A 22,011-nucleotide genomic window follows, 5' to 3' on the forward strand; every position below is an offset into this window, starting at 1 on the left:
GTTCACGATCCATCAATTAATATAATTAACCGAGTATGAAAAAAAGGGGGGCGGGGGTCATGCATCACTTCCTTCCATTTCCATTTCCATTTCATATATCATATATATTTTTTATGATCGTTTTTTATTTCATTTCCTAATACTCTATCTAGCTACAAAGTAAACTAACTAGTAGGAGTCTGCATGGCAGTCTTTCTAACTGCTCGTTTTCTGTCTATCTATCTTATCTAGCATAGGTATGATGCTGAGATCATGTATGCTATAGGATCCGTGAGATGAAGATGGGATGGGATGGGATGGGATGAAGATGGGATGGGATGAGTGGTACAGCGGAAGGAAGAAAGAGCAAGGAAGATGGATGGATGGATGGATGGATGGGTAGGCGAGAGGATGAGTGATCTGATCTGACTTGGGGAGGGGAGGGGAATATGAAGAGTCGTAGGTAGGTAGGAAGTTTTTGAAAGGGGAAAAGGAAAAAGGAGGGGGGGAGAGAGGGTGAAAAGCCAGCCAAATAGTTGCGCCCCCATTTCCCCACGCCCCGCGCTATGCTTGAAATCGTCGTTTTGTTTGGTTTGGGGTTGTCATGATTTTTTGTTCATCATCCATGGTACCATGTAGATCCATCCTCTCTCATGCCCCTATCACATCAGGCCTTTATTCTCCTTTGCTTTCCGCCGACGCTCCTTCTCGCGCTCGTACTCCTCCGGGTCGAAATCGCTGTCCGAGCCCTCGTACTCGTCGGGCAGGTCCTCCTCCTCCTCGTCGACGATGTCGGCCTGCTCGACGAAGTCCCCTGCGTTCTGCGCGATGTCGATGGCGTCGGCGAGCTGGCGCCGGAGCGCGACGTTGGCCGGGTCGACGAGCTGTGAGGGTGTCAGCAGCGCGCGGTTCTTGATGCGTGGATCCGACCCGGCGTCGATCATCATGGAGATGAGGCCCGAGGCGAACTCGGCTGTGTCGGCGTTCAGGGGGAGAGAGTTGATGTAGCGCACGGCGGAGTGGAGGGGGGTGTCGCCTTCGACGCGGTTTAGGGGGTCGCATTCGAATCCTTCTTGGTCGAGGAGCAGGTCGATTACTTCATCTGTAGGGGTTGGATGTGTGAGCTTGCTTTGGATCTTGGGTTTGGGAGAGGGGGGAGGCCGTACAGTTTCCTCGCAGTGCGGCTTCGTGGTAGATGTGGTTGCCCATCGGGGTCTTCGTCTCGTTGAGCAGGACCGCGGCTTTCTCGGGACTCCCGGCGCCATCGATGACTTCCTGGAGGAGCTCGGTGTTGTTTCTTCGTGCTGCCTCTATGAGGAGCTCTCCTGGGCTTGCACCCTTGGCTTTTGTCAGTAAGAGATGGAGTTATGAGGGGTTGGGGAGAGTTGGAACAAGGTGGAGAGGTGCATTGCATGGAAATGAAGAGGGTAGAAGAACAGAAACGTACATCCTCATCCTCTGGCTCAGGCTGAGATCGGGGATCTGCCATCTTGCTTGTGCTCTCACGAACCCCTCTGCTGGTTTGTCTTGTTGGCGCGTGTTGAATGCGTTCACCGCGGGGTTGGTTTCGGGTTTCGGGTTTCGGTCCTGGCTGTGTGCAAGAGCTGGACTCGTAGTAGAGGTCAAGGGTGAAGGTATTCGGAGGAGGAGATCGTGAGAGGTTTGCCGGGAGGCTTAGGAGACTATGGAGTGGGGATAACACGAAGTTGCAAAGTGAGTGGATTCACTGTTCGTCTTCAACGACGAACTGCTTCAAACCGTCGGATCCCTGGATGGGTTCTGTATGAGGCTTAGCGTCGGCAATTTGTTTCGCCGATCTTTGGTGGTGGGGGATATTTTTGGAGGCGTGCTCCGTACAAGTTGACTTGGAGTCAGGATTTTGCGCATTTGATTGTCGAGGTCCGACTTTTGCAGAAGAGACCATTTCTACGGAAGAATTGAAGTAGGGATCTAGCAGACAGTAGATGCAAGATGTTACTCTGTACGTACTTTTCCCCTTGCCTCCCGATGACCTCCAGCTAACAAATCCCAGTCTGCCCCTCCTGCTCGAACGTCCTCACAGTCTCCGTCACCACACTGGAGGACCATACTCCCACCAACCGTCTCGAATGCCAGACCTGCCCCTATGAATACGTCCTCCAGAAACAATACTACGAGCGGAAGACATTTGCGCGGAAAGAGAGGGAGGATGTGTTTGGCGGGCCGGGCGCTTGGGACAATGCGCAGAAGGCCCCTGTGCAGTGTCCGAAGGAGGGCTGTGGAGGCGAGGAGGCAGCCTACTTCCAAGTCCAGATTAGAAGTGCTGATGAGCCGATGACGAGCTTTTTCAAGGTGAGTGTGATCTTTGAACGTGGGAAGAAGGGCAGGAGGGAAGAGATGCGACGGAGGCTGATTGTGGAACAGTGTATGACCTGTGGGAATCGGTGGAGAGAAAATTGAGCATTGGGTTTTGGAAAGCTATTTGTATGGGATGGGGGAATGGCGTTAATACAATGGACGATTGATCGAGGAGACTTTGGCTTTGATGCGATTCAGCGGGTGCATTTGGACATGTCTTTATTTATATGACCTATCAGGGCCGGGCTTTGGCGTTTTGGTATCCGGTTACTCCGTCAAATTTCCATCAGATTGCTTGAACATACTCCCATGGCACCCATCCTATTCCTTGACACCTTAGAACGCCTGGTATACCTATCCCAACCCTCCCATATCTCCCCTCTCCTATTTCTTGCTCGGCCACTCCATGCCAGCCTTCGCACCCTCCTCCACCATCCTAGCTACCGTCTCGCCACTCAGAATATCCGTCCTAAACCTCTCCTGCTGTAACAACTCCAGATTCCTCAGCGTGGGGCCCGGGTAAACCAGGTACTTGAGATAGGGCGGGTGGGCAAAGTACTGTAGATATTTAAGATACGCGAGGAATTCGGGGTTTTCGAAGTACTTTTTGGAGGCCAGGTGGTTGAGGTAGGTGGGTGAGGCGAGACATTGTACGAACTGTGTTGGAGGCTGTTAGTCGAGGATCAGAGAGAGTGACGGGGTTGGTGGGAGGAGTGCGAAGGTCGAGGAGAGACATGAGGCGAAGCTTACCTCGAGTTCGATCTCAAAGCGTGTGAATCCGCCATATTTGGGCTCTTCCGCTGGGATTGGTGGTGGTGCTTGGTTCTCACTCATGATGCTATCTTCTGGAACGCTGGTCGCCATTCTATCCGCAGGCGGTTGGCCGTTTTGTCGCGTGTTATATGGCCAATTGTAAATGCGCAGATGGAAGTCCTCTAGTCACGGCCTCCGACTGCAATTGTGGATATGTGCCTGAAGAGGCTTTGCGGATATCTGGGGATTTATTCTGTTGTATGTACCTGAGGTTGAGGTCGGGCAAGGCTGAAAGATCAGCGGCGACCAACTCCACTCGCTTGTGTCGAAGGGGGCAGTGAGGCATCATCGTAGGCAACTACAATTCCAACTCCAACTCCAACTCCTACATATAACTTCCAACTTTGCTGACTTCAAATCTCATCCTGTAGCAAAGCATTTCTCAAGCCATGGAACCCATCAAAATCACCATCGACCTGCGCAATACTACAAAATGCGGTCGCGCAGGCTTTCTCTCCACCGCATCTATGGGCACGGCCTTCTTCCTCCTCTTCGTCTCTCTCTTCTCTATTGTGATCCTTACTATGATACTAAGGCAACTCATTAAGTCCTCATCGCCACCTTCCACCAACACGCAGACAGACACAACGTCCAATGAAGCCCTACCACCACCATACTCACCTCTTCCATCAGCAGGGGGAGTCCCCGCATCGTCTTCCCCTCTACCCCGCTCCAGTGCAGCCTTGTTCGTTCTCGGCAGCGCTCTTTTCAGCGGCGAGCTCTTTGCCGTCACCACGCTCGCGTTCTGTATTCAGAACCTCGAGTACTGTCCTTCGTCTCCCCCAGACGACTCTGCTGGTTTCTTCAACATTCTGTGCTGGTTCGCTTACTCGCTACTTGTCCTCTTTGCGAGCTCGGGCTTTGTTGTCTGGTGTCTTTTGTTGAGAAACCTCTGGGGTGGAGGTATGAAGGAGGTCCCGCTCGACTTAGTGGCCATTGTGGTTGCGACGCCGTTCATACTGCTGGGTCAGATGGTAGTGGCGGTTATAAGGGCAAGTCAAGGGCAATTCTGTAGCCAAGTTCTTGACGAGGAGGGATCTGGGGTGGAGGCGCAGGGACTTGTGGAAGCAGTGGAACTGGAAGCTGGGAGCCAAAAGTAAAGTGGTAGGTGGTTAAAGCTTAAGAATTCAAGCCTCATTGTCTACAAGGCCTCACTGTCTGTGATATAGTGCAGTGAGGATAGTGTCTGTTGTTCAAAAAGGCAAACCATAGCGCCGCTTCCACATTGAAGGTAAGCGCCAGCGCGATGAGGGCATTGAGGAAGTTAGAGAACGGTGAGTATTGAGATTGGAGGGTCACAATGCACTTCTCGGGCGGAGACTAGCTCTGCTCATGGTGAAAGGTCACATTTCAAGGAGAAAGAACGTCGAGGGAGGGTTGTCGGCGTCACTCAAAAGCGGAAGATGATGCGGGATCTCGAGCAGTTCAAGCGATAATCCTGCTGAAGAGGACAGTGATATTAACGAAGCAAACGAAGCTATGAGGAGTCTACTTAGTTGCTTTAGGGGTTGTGGACTGTTTGAACGGTCTGAAGTAGAGGCGAGGAGTACATACTGGGCAAATAGCACTGCCCCTCCATCACTTCAGAATAACAGAGACAACGATTCCTAAAAGCAGACGAAGCAGGGCAAGTATCAGGCTGGCCCGCGGTAAGGCCTGCAGACAGATGGACATCCCAGCTGACAACGAAAGTGCTGCATAAGCGTCAGAGTCCAACGCTGGACGGCATTGAACAACCGGGCGCATTTCCCCGGATTTGAGAGCGGTAGACTCGTGGATGCTGCCGAAGAAAATAAGGGGAATAGAGTAGAACGATGCAACAATGCAATAATGAAATAGAATAGAAAATTAAAACAGAATGCCAGGAAATGATGTGCCTTAGAGATCATGGTAAAAGTTCAACTGATGTTGAATGGGAGTCTCTGGATAAAGTTGTATAGGATGATTCAGCAATAATACGGATACCAGGTATACCCAGGATATATACCTAATATAGATAGACTTATTACCGTAAGGCAGCACCTTATACTGGATGACCCCTATTAATAATCCTCCTGAGAGTCGCTTAGGCCATCCCCTTGTGCCCGAAGAGGAAAGACTCAGGGTCCTTCCCGGTTTAGGAAACCACCATCGCAGAATACGGGGTACGGCACTACGGAAGATACGCATCCGGCAGACGATATCCAGAGGGGTCTTGCTATCCACCGATGCTACATCAACTCCCTCCCCCTCCATTCTTCCTTTTCCCTAGAAATACAAATCGATCAATCACTTCTATACATGTCAATACCCTTCCTTCAGTACAGTTCAACCAATAATACACTTCAAACTTCAATACAGTACAGTCAGTCCAATACTCCCGGATCCATCATCGGTGCCTTCTCTCGCCAGTATCTTCAAGCGACGTCTCGCCACTCCAAGACCATCCCATTTCTCCATCTGCCTCTGCTCTGCATCTCCACCTCCATCTACATCTCCATCGCCATCTGCTGCCGTCGTGTGGTCACTGGTCGCGGATTAGAGGACGGAAGTGCGAGGACGTTGCGTCTGCAGAGGGACAATTACAAAGTATTCCAATTTACGGTCCCTACACAGGCCCTTGCAAGCCTCCAGGAACCTAGGGACCCAGGGATCCAGCACACCGCCCTCCCAGAGAAGCGGTGCAGAGCGCAATACGGAGGACACGGGATCAGGGTTCCTTTGCGGCAGAGTGAGAATATTCGTGAGTGACATATAAATCACACGCAATCGTCCCCGAAGATCGTCCCAAGATCATCCCCCTGGATCGTCATCTGCAAGATTGGCCTGCTCTCCTGGCGCTGCGAATAATCACCTGGCCAGTGGCAAAGAGTACTTACCTTTACTGTACTCTGTATAACACTTACCACGCACGCCTTGGATCGGGAGGACCTGTAGCAGCACACCACACACACGCGCGTTCCGCTGCATCATACCCGACCGATCTGCTGCATCTATCTGCATTGGACGTTGAACTGCCAGCAGCCGGTTGCCAGTGAGCGCGCTCGTCTCATACTCTGCGCAGACTGCACATACAGAAGAGGTGCCTGGCTACTTTGTACAGTCTAGAGGCAACGAACTGCACAGACAAGACTCCATCGTCCCCGTCCCCGTCTTCGCCGCCGAGCCGAGCGTGGCCAGCGGCTCCAGGACCAGACTCACCTAGTACCTAGTACTGTAGCAGCCCCAGCCCCCAGCAGCCCGCGACCCAGCTACACACGACTACTCACCAGGTAAGTCCCGCGCCGCGTGGTTCAAGCTCGACACCGGCTTGTCTTGGCCTCGGTCGCTAATCACAATAAGGGATCGATTCACAGAACGTGCTCCTGTGGTTAGGACCAAGTAGAATTCACCCTGACCTCCCACGGCTCCACCTCTCCTGGCCGACTCTACTTTCAACTTCAACCCTCTCCCTCTCCCTCTCTCATCCACTCCTCTTCCTGCTCCCCTCTGCAAAGCGAAACACCAGCAACGAGGCACGAAACACGATCAACGAACCGCGAAACAAACGAACAAACATCGGCCCCAGCACCACTTTACCCGTCGAGACCTCGGAGCATTACGCAGCCCAACGTCCAATCCTGGGAGCGTCCAGCGTCGACACCATGTCTCTCGTCCAACCAGGAGAAGGAGGTCAGTTTCCGAGTCAGTTCCTTGAGCGCGTGTCGCATCGCATACCACTCTCCCCACAATTGATATCTGGAGAGCGTATCAGCTTGGCCAGCGCCCGTTTCACGGTTTCAGAATGCTCAACATAGCAGCATCTGGAAAATCCCCCCGTCATTGGCAATGCACCGTCCCGATTGCTAACCATCTATTTGATAGACTCTCGTCCCTCTGGACTCACCCTCAACCTCTCTTCCAACAACCCTTTTCGCAATCGAATAGCATCGCCGCATTCTCCCTCGTACACTCCTTCCGCTCCTCCTCCGCGACCAGTATCGCGAAACCCCTTCCTCGATCCATTCTCTTCAAATACTCCGCAGTCGCCCTTTTCCACATCGCCTGACAAGATGACCTTTCCTTCAGACGTCACGTCTCCGCCAGCCCCTGCATTGTCGGGCAACGCAGCCATCTTATTTGTACGTCGCACCCTAATTCATATTGATTGGACGATTTTCCTTGTGATTCAAGCCCCCCTTCGATGAAGACGTTCCTCAACGTGGTCGGGCGTGCCTTACTGATGCTCACGACACAGGATAATCTCACTCTCAATGATCGGCCCTCTAGCAGCAGCAATGGCATGCGACCGCAACCTGCACGCGCTAACACAGGCGATAAACCCCCACCACCAGCAGTCCGCAGCCGTGGCGAGAATGTCCCCCCTCGACCGCACCCCGATCACCGCCCTTCGCGCTCACAGGAAGATGCTAGGCGGGCTCACAGAGCAGCAAACCCCACTAGTGGCGCGGGTGCAGGATCATCCAGCAGATCTCGCCCAGCAGCAGTACTCGATATATTCGCAGATCCGGTAGAGGAGTCGTCTCCAAAGAAGAGCGGTCGCCCGCGACGAAATTCTGAGTCGTCGGTCGTGGACCGAAGCAGCAGCAAATTGCTTGACCCTGAAGAGGAGAAGAAGCGTCAGGAGAGACGTCGACGTGAACGTGAGCGCAGACATCGTGAGAAGGGCAAGGATAGCAAATCGAGAAGACCCGACCGGAAGTTGGATATCATCGATAAGTTAGATGTTACTAGCATATATGGCACTGGGTGTAGGTATCTTCAAGTGAAAGTTAGACAAATCGCTGACAGAGATAGTATTCCATCATGATGGCCCATTTGATGCCTGTAACCCACACCGAAACCGCAACGGAAGCAGAAGAGCACCAATGCAAGCATTTCCGAAGGACTCTCTCAACAATGCTCTGGGAGGCGGAGGACCAATCAACAGGAGACCTGATCATGCGGCTTTCTTGGGCAATTACGATGATGAGGCTTTCAAGGACTATTCGAATGGGGCCTCTGGAGTCGATCCTTATGATACGCGGGCAAAATCATCCAAGACGGAAGCGAATGTCCAGAGCGCTACGACAAGAATCGAGCCTATCCACGGTGAAGAAACCCTAGGATTAGGCACATCTACTTTCCTAGAAGGAGCCCCAGCGTCAAGGACAGCAATGCAGCGACGAGAGAGTGAGACTGGACAGACGGAAGGCGGTCTATCACGGACGAAGTCGTTGGCCCAAAAGATTCGGGGGATCAACACCACTCGGCGTGACTACGGCCAAGCTGGGAGAGTTACCAGCCCCGATGGCAATTACGGTGCCAGCTCTTATTCCCCCGCCGTCCGATCTCAAGGTGGTAGCAACACGAACCATTTCAATGAATTCACCAGTGGAGACGATAGCAAGAAAGATGTTAGTGTAACCTTTGCCGAAACACGCACTGGAAGAGCTCGAGCACCAAGCAGTCCAGGACGAGGATTTGGAGAACGTCTTGAACGACGAGTGACCAGTGGAAGCTCGGAGACCGAGCAACCAAAATCCAGCGGAGGATTCCTGTCCCGAGTGAAGAGTCTGAAGGGGGGGCCACGCAAGCACAAAGATAGCGGCAGATTCCAAGATAGTGACTACTACTGAAAGCGACATACTTCGATATGACTTGTACAACAATGAACGGAGATGAGCACACACCGATAGGCTCGATCGACCCGTGACAAGAAGGTGATTTCGTACTTTCTAATTCTTCCGCTACGCGCTTGGATTCCTTTTTCTCTACCTGGTTGTCATGTGCATGCATGCCTTGGATTACATATGGGCGGGGCGGGGCAGAGTATTCTCACTGATCAGATACGGGGGACGCGAATGGATGATGTTTGTTATCCTGTCCTGATACATAGGCAGGGATGCGTGGGCGTTGGCGTTTACTTTGGAATTGGCAGATGCCCATATTTGCTGCGATTTGCTGCACAAGTGAGGAAATGGAAGTGGGATGTAATGGAGGAAGAATTACAGAGGAGGAGAAGAGGATCCGATAGGCTTGATGGGAAGGAGATAATGGCTTTTGTGGGGAACGAGCGGATCAAGGGATGAGAAAATATGAGTACGGAGCAGAGTGTGAAATTGAACGGAATCAGATACTGTGCCCCGTGAGCGCATGTAATGAGTAGCAATGAATGTGAGGATGTTCCTAATGGGTGCGTCGAGGCCAAATATCTGACTTCGACATCTACCCCGCCTCCCCTTTTTGTTCTTCCCTCTCTCATACCGTCACATTCCAAGCCTAAGAAAGCAAGTCGAATCAGGAACCCCCTCAATTCAAACACGTCCTACCATATATCCTATATCCTATGGATATAGGGAAGGAGAAGGGGGAGGGGCGAGTGAACATTCATCACATATAGAAAAGATAAAAGAAAAAAAGGGGGAGGTATTCATCTACCAGCCTTATCCAGTAAGTTATTAACCTATTCTCTTAATTCTATTCTATTTTGCAAGATCCTACGCCCTAGGTATACTCTCACTCTCACTCTCACTGTCTCTCACTACCTACTGTTTGTTTGTCTTTAACATACTATTACTGTCGCTATCACCATCACCATCCCCGTTCTCAACCTTATCATTATCATTACCCTCGTTATTAGGTGGTATCAAATCTATCAACACCAAACCCTAAGAGATCCCACACTAAAAAAGCGAAGGAGCATTGAGACCTCCCGGGTAGTCCCCCTATTTTTGATCTATTGCAATCTAGACCGCCAGTTATTTCTCAAGATCGATGTCCCAGATTCAGCATCATGATGTTCGATTTAAGAATTGACTACACTTGTCTGGCCAAGATCGCGCAACCTGTACTATATCTCCTGTTGGATCCGGAGACGATGAAATTATAGTGTTGGAAGTGGCTTTTGTTTTGTCCTGACTGCTAATCGCCCTGTTACTGGTCTCAGTTCTTATCAAAATACACAATACGAGGCTATAAGCTTTAGGTGATCCTACTTACCTAGCTATTAGCTCTTAAAACAGCGATACAATGAAAGGATATTAGACTGTTAGATATTGGGGCCTGGTAGGTTGAACTTTTGGATTCGGCGTAGAGGGTCTTTTTTCTCTTGTCTTTTTTTTGGGGGGGGGGTGGGGGAACAGGGGGACAAGAGTGTGGGTTTTTCTATTCATACATAGAGCAATAATAAGCGGCTGCTTGATCTGTATTTTTCTATTCATTAGCTCGGAACAGAATAGAAAGTAAGTTCTTAGGCCTTTTAGGATAAAGTATAATAATAAAGTGTGAGGGTGAGTGAGGCTCGATGTTGAAAGGTTGCTACCTATGCTTGCTATAGCGGGCATTCACTACCAGTTCCAAATAATCCCAATCCTCCCTCTTGAGCTCGTCCCCGTATTACTTAACGTTACAGGAGCTAGTTGCATATTCTATAGTGAGCGTTCGGTAGGTTTTCGTTCAGGCTGATACTCACTATGTGTAGAGTGTGCCTTCAGGAGTCCTGGCAATTAGAGAGTGTACATACACCCGGCCGAAGGTCAGGAATCATGATGTTGCGCGTTTTGTAGCCACATTCGTAGTAATGGTTGGATATTGGTATTTGAGTGTCTTGTGGTAACTGAGTGTCTTGTAGTAATTGAGCCTCCTAGACATTTTCGCTGTTTGAGGCAGGCTAGAGCTAGCAAACTATGTGACCACCGCTTTACATTCCCCCTCATTTTGAAGCCTCTCAATCTCTAGTCTCTGCCCCTATTTTTGTAACGGTCCTTGATTATATGTGTGAAAGTCTGAGGATTGATGAAGCTATTCAGTGTCTAATCAGTCATGGCACAGGAGGGCCTAATGTGATAAGATAAGTTAATGACTGGATATAATAGAGGCTTCCTAACTTACTTGGTCGAATTCTAGATCGCTGGTTTTGTCTAGGTCTTTCTCATGCACATCTGGTGCACCTACACCTGCAACAAGATGAGCCCGGAGGTCCAGGGTAGGTCCGGTTGCTCAAAAGTTTGATGGCGGATCGCGATTTCGGTCGTCTGGTTATTACGCTCTGACAGACCGTCGGTCTGCAGATGCCACGCAGTAGACACCAGAAGTGCAATCTCTAACTCGACGCGAAGTGTAACGCTTTTCAAGTTTTGTCTCTGACAGGATCCCGTCAAGTTTGATTCCAGCGTCAAGGACTCTCTCCTTCTCTTCTGCGCTTAATGATCTGAACAGGTAGTGCGCCGCATGGTCCCTAAAGATCCTCATGTTTTCTTCAGTGATGAGGTCGATTTAGTCCGGTATACCTTAGCCAATTCTTTATTAGAGGTTTCCAGCTGTTTCCTGGCCTCCCCTAATTCGTTTTCTTTGGTTTCCAGCTGTTCCAGGCGTCCCCTGACTGCCTCTAATTCCTCCCTAGTAATCCGCAGATCGTTTTCTAGGTTGCCACACCTTGCCTCAGCCTCCTTATTGTCGTCGTTGAGTTTAAAAGGTGTTAGTATCTTGTCTACAGACAAGATACACCGGGCAAGCCCGGAAACGATTTGTGCCCATCGACCTGGGACGGGACTCATGGGAGGGTCGACAGCGGGTTCCACTACCGCTACGGATTTAGCCCAATGGACCCCATGTATATCCATGCCATCATGAAGGACGGCTGAAAGGTCTGCGATCTGCTGGCGTGTGGGAAAGTAGCCCTGTTTTAGTAGCATACAGGCGTCGTACATGATCTGTATGCACTGCAGTGCTGTTCCACCTGCCTCTATGCGGAGGGCGTCTAACCATCCCCGGATTTGATGTAAGTATCTCGTGATTTGATATAGACATGGTGCTACCGTTACAACTGGTGATATCTCTAGTAGAGGTGGTAGTAAGAAGACTCATCGTTAGCCAAGTCTGTAGGTGTCGTATTTGCCAAAAGAATTGGTCTTTTAGGCAAGTATCATCATCAGATACGGAGAAGGGCTTGAGCGCAAAGAATCCCCCTTTGTTCCACATGGAGTGTGCACCTGGCGAAAGAGTAATCAGGTCTGTCGCTGATTCGAGAGTAGTTGTAAGTTCTGCTTCCCAAGCAGCAACTTTCTGATATCGCCCAAAAGGTAGGTGGAACATTTCCTAACGCGTCTTGTATGCGCTGAAGAAGGCGGAGCCGCTCTTCGCTAGGGATATTGTAGTCTTCGTCGTGATTTGATTGCGGTGATGCCATAGCTTGCTGCTTGTGAAGATGTGAAGTGGTGAAGGGGTGAAGGTGTGGAGGTGTGGAAGTCCTAGATCATATAAAGATGGAAGGAAGGGTAGGTAAAATAAGGTAGGTAGTTACTCGACAAGGTCAATAAGCGAGCCTCGAAAAGCAAGACCACACTGCCTTACGTAGGTAGTGTACCTACCTTACATTGTTAGAGTTTGCTGAAGAATTTCGAGCTTGTCTCTCACTTTATCTTGTACGACGTGCAACAAGGTAGAATAAGCGAGCGGTTATTCACTGGCTCTTATTCACTCATTTAGGTTTTTGAGAGACAAGCTTATGTCTCATTCACTAAAAGAGATCTCAAGTCCAAGTATCCACTTTGTCTGGTGCGATGTGCAACAAAACAAAATTAAGCGATGTCTGTCTCTATAGAGGTCAGACTCTTGCTTTATCTGATGAGATGTGCAATAACAGAATCTACGAGCTGTTATGGGGTCGAGGGTAAGAGATTCCCGCATCGACGGATCATGTAATGGATTTGATTGCACGTTGAATGCTATGTTGCACATGGAATGTAAGTCTTTCTATAATATACGTTGGAAGAAAAGATAAAATGGTACGATCAACCAAGTTCAAGAAGAGAGCAGGCAGACAGACCTGGTAAATGCACAACAAGGAACTGCTAATCAAGAGTCCGAGGATCGGGATTGAGGATATAGGGCTCTAACACAACTCTGGCAGGGCAAAAAAGTACGGAACAATTAGAATAATGCATGTTGCTATCAGCTCAGGTTCGTTATTTCGTTGTCTGCTTAGGAGGAGGACTTGCAGGAGTGTGAGAAGTCAAAATTACCTACCGAGTCACTAACTCACCGATCTTTGTAGAAACGGTTTACCCATCTCGAAAACATCTCTGCCTCTCTCTTTCTACAGACCTCCTTTAGCCAAGCCCAGAATACAATCAACTAGTTCACACAAGAGAAGCCCAAATTATCCCGACTTCTCGATACCCGGGCCTTGCTGTCTCGGCTCGGCTCGGCTCGGCCCGACCATCAAGGGCCATGGCGGGGTGGTGGGGGCCGTGGGGCTATAGCCATTTCACAGACACGGTCATAAGTACTAGCCCGACCCACCCTCCGACTTGAAGCCGACGATGGTATGCAAGTTCTGAAGTTCATAATACAGAGTGCCTCCCTCGTATACGAGTATGTTTCGGGAAGCGTAACGACACTTCTCTCGTGTAGCCTGCACACAGCATCAGAAGATCGATTGTGCAGGAGTAGAATATAAGAGCGCAACTCAACGGCCCCAATTCTTGTGCTTCGTGCATCCCGAGAAGGTTGTTGCAGCCACAGCATGCAAGGAGTCGGCAACTCAGTGCCCATCCCCTGACCCATTTCCCCTCAGAAAGTACTAATGATCTTCACTAGAATACCTTCGAAAAGTTCCACACTTCGTTTCAGGAGTCGGCAGGAGAAACACAATGCTGATACGAGGCTAGAAATACTAGACAGTCGCAACACCCACCAGACTTCAACTCCAACCAAAATAATTGGCCGTGCGTACTTTACTGTCCAACTCCCAGAACATACTGTTGCGAACCCCATCTTGCCGCAAATACTACCTGCGCTTGGATGTACTGCAACTTGCATGGAAGGACATTATCTATTGAGACGTGGGACATTCTCTACGTATCGGAATCGCAGCACAGTAACCAATACCAATTGGCAATTGCAGCTTGGAGTTTTTGGGCTACGAAATTTTCTGGGAGCGAACATTCAAATTAGATGTTTGGTCACACTTTGCCATAATGCTGTGAACATTGGATGTAGGAGGGGTTCGTCAAGGGTGGCATCAATCCAAGTCCGCTGAGCATGTCCAAGAGGCGGTTTGATTTGCAGCCTCAGAGGGGAACAATTCAAAGGTTCAATAAAGAGCAATAAATAACCTGGAGGGGCGTGCTTCCGTAGCAGATACTTATCAACTATTCCGGGGTTGAGCTATTACCGGACGGTGAACTGCAACAATAAGGTAGAGTAGGACTTCGTACTCCACGGAGTCATGTCTCAGTCCTCACCGGTAGTCCTCCTCTCGCTAGGGCTCGAACTTCAACCCGTCCCGCCTCGACAACTCGGACTACATAAACGAACTCCAGAGCTGGCAGAAGAATGCAAATATATTTGAATTCAGAATACAGATATATAATTTAGAAAACGTGGAAATGTGGAAATGTGGAAATGAGAGAAGGATTGTAAATAATATTAGAACGCGAATCCCAGAAATGCTGCACAGTATCTCTTGATACTCATGAGAATCTGCTACTGATTAAGAGGATAAATGTCTGGGTAATGGTGAATTCACTTGAATGTGAAGGATGAAATAAAAATTTCCGAGCATAAAACGCCTACTAGCACAAGATCTCGAGGCATGAAGTTGTTCTGGGTGTTTGTGAGGTTGTATCGTAATTATGTAGCTCTCGAGAAGCCATGAGAAGAATACTATCAAAGTATTGCCTCTAAGAAAGATAAGAGCATGGGTGCCAACAAGAATAGTTGTTGACCATCACTTGACACCTGAGGTACCTTCAAAAGTAGCATCACGATGGTGCAAAAACTGGACGCGACTTCGTCAACACCCACCGGGCCACCGTATATCCTACCCATTGCTGAGGCCAGACCTCCATGAGTTCATCCCATTCATGCTCATGATCATGCAGGACACGTCGAAAAAAAATTGAAAAAAATAAAGAATAAAAAAATAGATAGCAACGATCCCCACTTCTGCGCTGGCATATTCCTCACCCAATCCCCTCACTGCCAAGCAATAAGCTCAGCATAAGCCCAACGCCCCCGCATGCAAAATCCGAGTCATTACAGAAGAGTTGCGTGCTGCAGTTCTCTGACATCGGATTTGTTGTGCAGAAATCAACAAGAAAGAGGGTTGTGTGGTGGAAAAGTAACGGTTGGGAAAAAGATCCCAACCGGATGCTGCCGATACGAAGCGATCTGCAGGAAATTTTCAATGCTGGCCGACCCGACATACAAACCTCGTGTTTTCTCCATGAATAGCAGAAAGGTGAAGCATAGGTACGGCTGGATGAAAGTTAAGGGACTGAAGGTTGGGTTCTTGAATACGAGCGAGAAGAAGAAGAAGATTCGTCAAAGAGACGGGACGTCAGAAAGAGAGCTCTCGATAACTACCGAGTACAGTAGTGTGTGTCCTATATACTGTATATATGTACATCTCGTACAGAGAGGCAGCGCAACATTCCTCGTTTGATTTAGGGAAGAGACAATCCCAGCGTCGATCTATCTCAGAACTGCTTCTCGGAGAACTTCCATAGGCTGCGTGAACTGGAAACGTGGGAGACCCGGGCAGCTAAGGAAGGATTCCGCCGCGATCTCTAATGCCCCGGGTCATCCTAGATAGTCGCTTAGGATCCTCCTCCCGTGCCTTAACAAATATTTGCAGGCCCTGGGCCAAGCCGGACGGATGCACGCCACTCCACGCCTTTTTGCACCGTCCCATTCCTTGCCGTCCCTTTACTCCGTGGTAGCTCGTACAACGTTCCCTGGGTGAGGTGCGCACTAGACTGCCCTGGGGTATCCGAGCGAGGGGACATATGGTCGACGAGACACAGTTTCCGGAAGGCTGGAGCTATGAGAAGAGCTGCTGCGAGCGAGCTGGGAACTGGGAAATATCAGCTGTAGCGTCCTAGCAAAGGGAGACCGCAGCATGCTGTGCACATGGGTATGTATTCCCAAGTCCTTTGAGTCTTAAGGAGGTATATTTACTGCTATTATAGTACTTACGGAGTACTTACGGACGGACGTGCAGCGTTTCCGCCCAGGCGGCGCCCTGCTTTTTTTGGCATCCAGGCTACATCCAGCTGAGATAGAGGTTACTTTACTTTAACCTTGTACCTTGGCTCATCCCATGATCCTAGCCTTCGCGTCCGCTGGAGTACCCATATCCAATATTCCAGCCTTCCACGTCCCCAGGTTGCCAACTTCCCGCTCCATGGGCGTATTATTACGGGGGCATGATTCCCACTTCATACAATCATGGATTGACTGCAGGCCAAATATGTCAATGCTGGCTAAGAATAGCTTCTCCGACACCGAACTGGGCGAGGGCTTCCGTGCAGCTGCATGGTTTCCCGGCCTTATTCGCCAGGGTACGTCGTACTCTGAATACAGAATAGAGAGTACAAAATATAAAACATAAGATAACTAAGGTGTGGCATCTAGAAAGACCTAAAAGAAGAATGATGACAATATACAGGAATTATGCAGTGGGTGGAAGCAGCTCAATCATTCTATCCGGTCATGCCATGGGTCGTGTAGGGCTTGAGCATCTACAGATTATATCGATATCACTGCCCATCGCAGATGGTCGTCCGTTGGGTTAGATCTCCGCCGCCGCCCACTTGTCCACGCTAGAAACTGTCATCCATCGCCCCAGCACGACGGCTAGTCCTGCTAGTCCTGCTACTGCACCGGGGAGATCTGACTTATTTTCCTGCCGTCTTCGCGGGCCCAGACTACAGCTGCTCTCCCTGTAGACAGGCCAGAGCTGACATCGACGGCTTGTCGACCGAGATCTCCACAGGACCTGAGCAAAAGTGCCATTGTTTTTGGGAACCCCCAGCAATCTTGCATTTCGGCTGAGTCCTGACAAGCTTATACCCTGTCCCCCACGCCTTCTCGGTCTCTCCTTCACTCTCAATCGTCGATCAGATAGGCCAACGTCTAAACTTCCAACTCACGTTTTTCTTTCATTCTACGATTTTATACAGCAATCTGAGTCTCGGCGTTCTCTGTGTGAAGGAAGATAATTAAATAATTACTCCAACCCGCCCGTCTATCCTCTCTCCCTCTCGTTCCTCGAGGACTTGATCAAGATGGAGGGGGGCGCTCACTATCGAGGGAGTGCAACCTCGGGGATGTCCACCACTGCAACAACGCCAATGCGTCCTGGAACTCCAGAGAGCAGAGAAAATTCTGGCAGTTCTGCTAATCCTGTCAGTCCTTTCGGCGACGAGATCACTCCCGCGCCCAGAGCGAATCCCTTCGCATCACCCCTCAATTCAAGACCAGCATCATCACTCGGCTCCTCCTCTGCCGTGCGACCAATCCCGTCCAGATATTTCCACTCCAGAAGAGTGCGAAAAGGGGATGTCGAGAAGCCATGGTTAGCCAAGAAGGATCCGAAGGAGAAATGGGTCACCATCATCCCGTTGATCGGTCTAGCATTGGGTACTGCCATTGCTGCATTTTTGGTATATGATGGTATTCACTCAGTCGTACACCACAAGTACTGCCCGGTCCTGAGTGATGATTTCTCGGGAGGATTCAACACTGATGTCTGGACGAAAGAAGCTGAAGTTGGCGGTTTTGGGTAAGCTACTACCTCCATGGAACATGCCATGCCATGCTAACATACCTCTCAGCAACGGCGAGTTCGAACAGACCACCTTGACTGATGAGAATGTCTTTGTCCAGGACGGAAAACTCATCATCAAGCCAACCCTTCAAGATGCCAAACTTATCGAGACGAACAACGTGATCAACCTCACCTCGGATGGCACTTGCTCCTCCAAAGTTCTCTCTGACTGTGTTTCCATAACCAACGTCACCACCCACCAGATCATCCAGCCGGTCAAATCAGGACGTATCAACACGAAGAAGGGCGCAACTATCAGGTACGGCCGCGTCGAGGTGACAGCCAAGCTGCCCGCCGGCGACTGGCTGTGGCCCGCGATATGGATGTTGCCCGTCAACGCTACATACGGTCCCTGGCCCCTGTCCGGAGAGATTGATATCATGGAGTCCCGCGGAAACAACCACACGTATCCGCAGGGCGGGAACAACATCGTCTCCTCCGCTCTCCACTGGGGCCCCGACCCCGCCAACGACGCCTGGTGGCGCACGAACGTGAAGCGATCCGCACTGCACACGACGTACGCGGCGCAGGAGCACAAGTTCGGGCTGGAATGGTCGCAGAAGTACCTCTTCACGTACATCAACAGCAACCTGCTCCAAGTGCTCTACACCAACTTCAACCAGCCGCTCTGGAAGCGCGGCGGGTTCCCGGCGTACGACAGCAACGGCACGCGGCTCATCGACACCTGGAGCCAGACGGGCCACGCCTCGACGCCCTTCGATCAGGAGTTCTACCTCATCATCAATGTCGGCGTCGGCGGCACCAACGGCTGGTTCCAGGACGGCATGGCCGGCAAGCCCTGGTCCGACCAGAGTCTCACGGCCAAGTACGATTTCTGGAACGCGCAGAAGGATTGGCTCCCCACGTGGCAGGCGCCCGGCGCGGGTCAGATGGAGATCAGCAAGGTCGATATCTGGCAGCAGTGCGATGGCGACGAGTCTAGCACCTAGCCCCTTCTTCCGGGACGAAAACGAGATATATTCTTCGGCGCGGCGTAGTTAGGTATACGATAGGTCAGGTCAGGTTGGCTGGGTGTTCACTTTCTCTTGTTTTTCCTTGGGGCGCTGGTTGCATGTACTGAATGATTGATTGATGGATGGGAACGGGAGCTAGATCGGGTCTTGATCTCTTACACTTCTTTCCTTTCCTTTCCCCTTTTCCATCCCTCCAAAAAACAGAGAGAAGAAAGATTCGAGAATGTCGGAATATACTTTGTACTCATCTGCTTATTATTACCTTATATAGTGAAGTAATTCCTCCTCCTCCTTCTCCTCTCTAATAAACCTCTCATTCAATCAAAATCCAAACTCCGCGCCATCAAGCAAGCCATATATTTACTATTTATTGTTGATTTTCTCTCTAGCTGAGAATCTGGGAATTTAGGATCGTGGGATGGTGATATCATCCCGTCTGCGTACCCATGATTCCATGAAACAAATAGGCATCAATCAATAGAACCGGAATTTCTGAACTAAACCCTTAAACAATAATACTCTTTTCAACACTAATAATAAAGTAAGAATCCGGACCGACCCGCGATGTTCGAAGAAAACTAGTTGCTGGTTGGAATATAGAGAGATGGTAAATTGGTAATCCTTGGTGGGCTGGAGCTTGGGTGTTTTGGGCAAAGGGATAATTCCACAGCACTCGTTGCGAATAATTCAAGCGCTTTATGTATACAGGATTCTTACAAAGCTCTACACATGTACCTACAATTCAGTGAGAACTCTAGCTCTTCAGAGGGCCTTACCGCACCTCGCAATGAGAGCGAGTGTCTCGCATTTCATCTACCTACCGTTACACCGCAGCTCGCAACGTAAATCATCGTTAGAAAGGCGATCCTTTGCGTCGAGCCGAGACGAGAAAGGGGTGAGAGCGATACTCTGGAAGGGAATCGATTTTTTATTTTGTTTTCTTTTACTTTGTTTTCATTCTTGCTGTGTGCCCCTGTTGGCTGGGCGGTTTTTGGTATGTAGATGCGGTAGGAAGGATAAGAATAGAAGAGGCAGGGAGGCACTTGGGTGCAGAGAGAGGTCCTGGTAAATAATTATCCTGCTATCGCATCATATCGTATCGGATCGTATCGTATCTGCCGTATCTGTTGCATGTACGGACTGAAAGCATGATCTGAGCGATATGATCTGTCGTGTCCGAGCGCGGTTGGAGGGTTTGTGAGAAGCGGAACATGTAGCGAGCGAGGCGGCTCTACAAACTCGCGGTCGGGCTGGCCCGCCTTGTCGGGTTCAGCTGAGGAGGGAGTTATTCTGCTGCGGATAAGGCTGGACCAGGAAGGCATTAGAGAAGCAAGCGGTCGAGCATGGGCCAGGGCAGAGATGCACGAGAAGCCTCGTATTTGCCAGCACAGACAGCATGCGTATGCTGGTGTACGGAGTGTACCTGTACGGAGTAGACCAGGGAACATTCGACCGCCTTTCGTGGGTCAGGGACTCAGAGTGCAATGCTTTCTTTCCCTTCGGTACTTTGGTGGTGTCTGGACTCTGGATGCTTGTCGACATATGTACCCCCCTGGCGCTCCTTCACCGCACAGGCTTGCAGTTCGTGTTCGATAGTCTGGTAGAATACTACTGTACGTTGTAATCTGAGCCTACTGTGCAGTCAGTCAGTCAGAGGTACTGTATAAGACCCGTGTTTGGATTTCGGACACCGTTGGCCCTTCATCCCGCCGTGGCGCGCGGCTGAGACGGCCCTGACGGCGAGTCTGGGCTCTCATCTTCCCGGAGGCTTGAGACTCCAAAGCCCAGCGATAAGCAGGTGGAAATAACTCTCCGTGTCGGAGCAGCTCAGCGGCATGTACGAGCGTCGTATCGTGATGAGAACCATTTGGAGAAGGAAAAAGGTTTCTCCACTCGGGCTTCCAGGCTCCAGCAGACCCAAGATCAAAGCCCCGGGTAGATCAGCCACGAGAGACGGTAACCAGAGGGGCAACGTGAAGTGCGGCTGTAGCAGAGTACAACGTCCGTATTCCCATCCACTGTCCGGAGTACGAGGGTGCATCGGCTGTGCATGTAGACATCGAGGATTCTACAGTTCTCCTATACGGGACATACAGTAGTAGTGAAGTAGTAGTAGTAGAGTAGTAGCAGTAGAGTATACTGTATAGTGTGTCGTAGGAATACGCAGAGATCGGGACTACTCCGGCCCCAGATCCCTCCGCCTTCGGGCCAGGGACGGCGCGTAGCTAAAGTTAAGTTTAGCATTGGCTCCGCTAAGGTAGGGTACGGTAAGGCAGACCTAAGGCTAACATAACAACACCACGCTGCGATTTCCAATGCCCCTCTCATCAACATTCCCATATCATCGCGGTTCCTTGATTTCCATGATTTCCTGTTGCGGCGGCCCTCCGTCTCTGACACCTGGTGGCTTGTGAGTCGGTGGATATTGGGTCCCGAAGAGGAAGTTGTGGCGCCTGTGCCCGCCGCGCCAAGGCAGTTGACGGAGGATTGCCTCTGTGACCGAGCGATGCTTTCATCCCGTGTTCTGTAATTGACGACGGTTCGGCAAAGCCAGCAAGGGAGGGGCCGAGAAAAGAATGACAACCCCAACGAATGATGACGGGGGAATTACGAGACGCATCAGTACAGCAGGTTGAGCAGAATAAGGTAAGCAGCTTTTACCTTGGATCCCCGACGTATGTACAGCATATTGTGTTGTATGATGTGCCTAGAATAACATGGTTTGCAGAGCATCAACCCTTGAGTCTTCCAGGGGTCCAGGGGTCCAGGGCACCCCGTACAAGGCACTGCACGATGTACATCCGGAATCAAGCGACGATAAGTGAGGCCAGGGTTCTGTTTGCCCATTTCGCACAAGTTGCATATTCTAGAAGTAGCTAGCGAGGAGATTTTGACTCGGCCATCTCTGGCGTCTGTTGGTGTTTATCTTGGGCTCTGCAAGGTATGTGAGCCAGTGCGTGGGCGTTGCGGTGTAAGGCGTGACGCTGTCTGCTCCCAGGCCGAGACCACGATCGACGAACGACAAACGATAAACCCCCGATCAAAATGCATCAACCTTCGCCCGGGCCTCAATCGACATCGCTTCCACGAAGGATGCATGTGTCGCTGCATGTCCGTCCTGCGCTGTCCGTCCCTCCCTTGAACCCTTGAACCCTTCGTTCGAGACCTCGACTTCCCGTGTCCTACCAAAGCAATCGACACAGGGATCGATTCATCCGGCCAGGACTGTTGGATAATGGGCTATACCATGTTTACCTCCTCCCCCTTGCCCTTCCTCGATGCCCCCTCTTGACCGCCCACAATGCCCGGCCCAGCACTCACTGTTGACCTCCT

The 22,011-nt window shown here is 50.5% G+C and overlaps 9 protein-coding genes across 9 annotated transcripts; 5 read left to right on the plus strand and 4 right to left on the minus strand.

Annotated features, from left to right (window-relative positions):
* Positions 1–115: 115 nt before the first annotated feature.
* Positions 116–734, minus strand: M430DRAFT_34022 (hypothetical protein). Its single transcript, XM_024866471.1, has one exon. It carries the CDS (start codon positions 525–527, stop codon positions 228–230), a length of 300 nt encoding a protein of 99 aa, XP_024722139.1. The 5' UTR covers positions 528–734; the 3' UTR covers positions 116–227.
* Positions 642–1,468, minus strand: M430DRAFT_26519 (hypothetical protein; the record flags this gene model as incomplete). Its single annotated transcript, XM_024865411.1, has 3 exons — positions 642–1,081; positions 1,146–1,317; positions 1,427–1,468. The coding sequence occupies 3 exons, from the start codon at positions 1,466–1,468 to the stop codon at positions 642–644; spliced, it is 654 nt and encodes a 217-aa protein (XP_024722140.1).
* Positions 1,469–1,950: 482 nt separating this feature from the next.
* Positions 1,951–2,418, plus strand: M430DRAFT_49169 (hypothetical protein; the record flags this gene model as incomplete). The annotated part of the gene is made up of 3 exons (XM_024868048.1): positions 1,951–1,960; positions 2,012–2,310; positions 2,383–2,418. 3 exons carry the CDS (start codon positions 1,951–1,953, stop codon positions 2,416–2,418), a joined length of 345 nt encoding a protein of 114 aa, XP_024722141.1.
* Positions 2,419–2,700: 282 nt separating this feature from the next.
* Positions 2,701–3,180, minus strand: M430DRAFT_49170 (hypothetical protein; the record flags this gene model as incomplete). Its single annotated transcript, XM_024868049.1, has 2 exons — positions 2,701–2,973; positions 3,067–3,180. The coding sequence occupies 2 exons, from the start codon at positions 3,178–3,180 to the stop codon at positions 2,701–2,703; spliced, it is 387 nt and encodes a 128-aa protein (XP_024722142.1).
* A 253-nt stretch (positions 3,181–3,433) lies between these two features.
* Positions 3,434–4,279, plus strand: M430DRAFT_34025 (hypothetical protein). Its single transcript, XM_024866472.1, has one exon. The coding sequence runs from the start codon at positions 3,597–3,599 to the stop codon at positions 4,227–4,229; it is 633 nt and encodes a 210-aa protein (XP_024722143.1). The 5' UTR covers positions 3,434–3,596; the 3' UTR covers positions 4,230–4,279.
* Positions 4,280–5,409: 1,130 nt separating this feature from the next.
* M430DRAFT_49172 (hypothetical protein) lies at positions 5,410–5,859 on the plus strand (the record flags this gene model as incomplete). The annotated part of the gene is made up of 1 exon (XM_024868050.1): positions 5,410–5,859. One exon carries the CDS (start codon positions 5,410–5,412, stop codon positions 5,857–5,859), a length of 450 nt encoding a protein of 149 aa, XP_024722144.1.
* Positions 5,860–6,752: 893 nt separating this feature from the next.
* On the plus strand, positions 6,753–8,726 carry M430DRAFT_49173 (hypothetical protein; the record flags this gene model as incomplete). Its single annotated transcript, XM_024868051.1, has 5 exons — positions 6,753–6,780; positions 6,973–7,229; positions 7,346–7,859; positions 7,906–8,114; positions 8,151–8,726. 5 exons carry the CDS (start codon positions 6,753–6,755, stop codon positions 8,724–8,726), a joined length of 1,584 nt encoding a protein of 527 aa, XP_024722145.1.
* Positions 8,727–17,204: 8,478 nt separating this feature from the next.
* On the plus strand, positions 17,205–18,654 carry M430DRAFT_98952 (glycoside hydrolase family 16 protein; the record flags this gene model as incomplete). The annotated part of the gene is made up of 2 exons (XM_024870155.1): positions 17,205–17,659; positions 17,712–18,654. 2 exons carry the CDS (start codon positions 17,205–17,207, stop codon positions 18,652–18,654), a joined length of 1,398 nt encoding a protein of 465 aa, XP_024722146.1.
* Positions 18,655–21,579: 2,925 nt separating this feature from the next.
* On the minus strand, positions 21,580–21,884 carry M430DRAFT_219728 (hypothetical protein). Its single transcript, XM_024864611.1, has one exon. The coding sequence runs from the start codon at positions 21,787–21,789 to the stop codon at positions 21,601–21,603; it is 189 nt and encodes a 62-aa protein (XP_024722147.1). The 5' UTR covers positions 21,790–21,884; the 3' UTR covers positions 21,580–21,600.
* Positions 21,885–22,011: the final 127 nt, after the last annotated feature.

The sequence above is a fragment of the Amorphotheca resinae genome (genome assembly GCF_003019875.1).
Source record: "Amorphotheca resinae ATCC 22711 unplaced genomic scaffold M430scaffold_4, whole genome shotgun sequence".
In the NCBI taxonomy this organism is placed as follows: Eukaryota; Fungi; Ascomycota; class Leotiomycetes; order Helotiales; family Amorphothecaceae; genus Amorphotheca; species Amorphotheca resinae.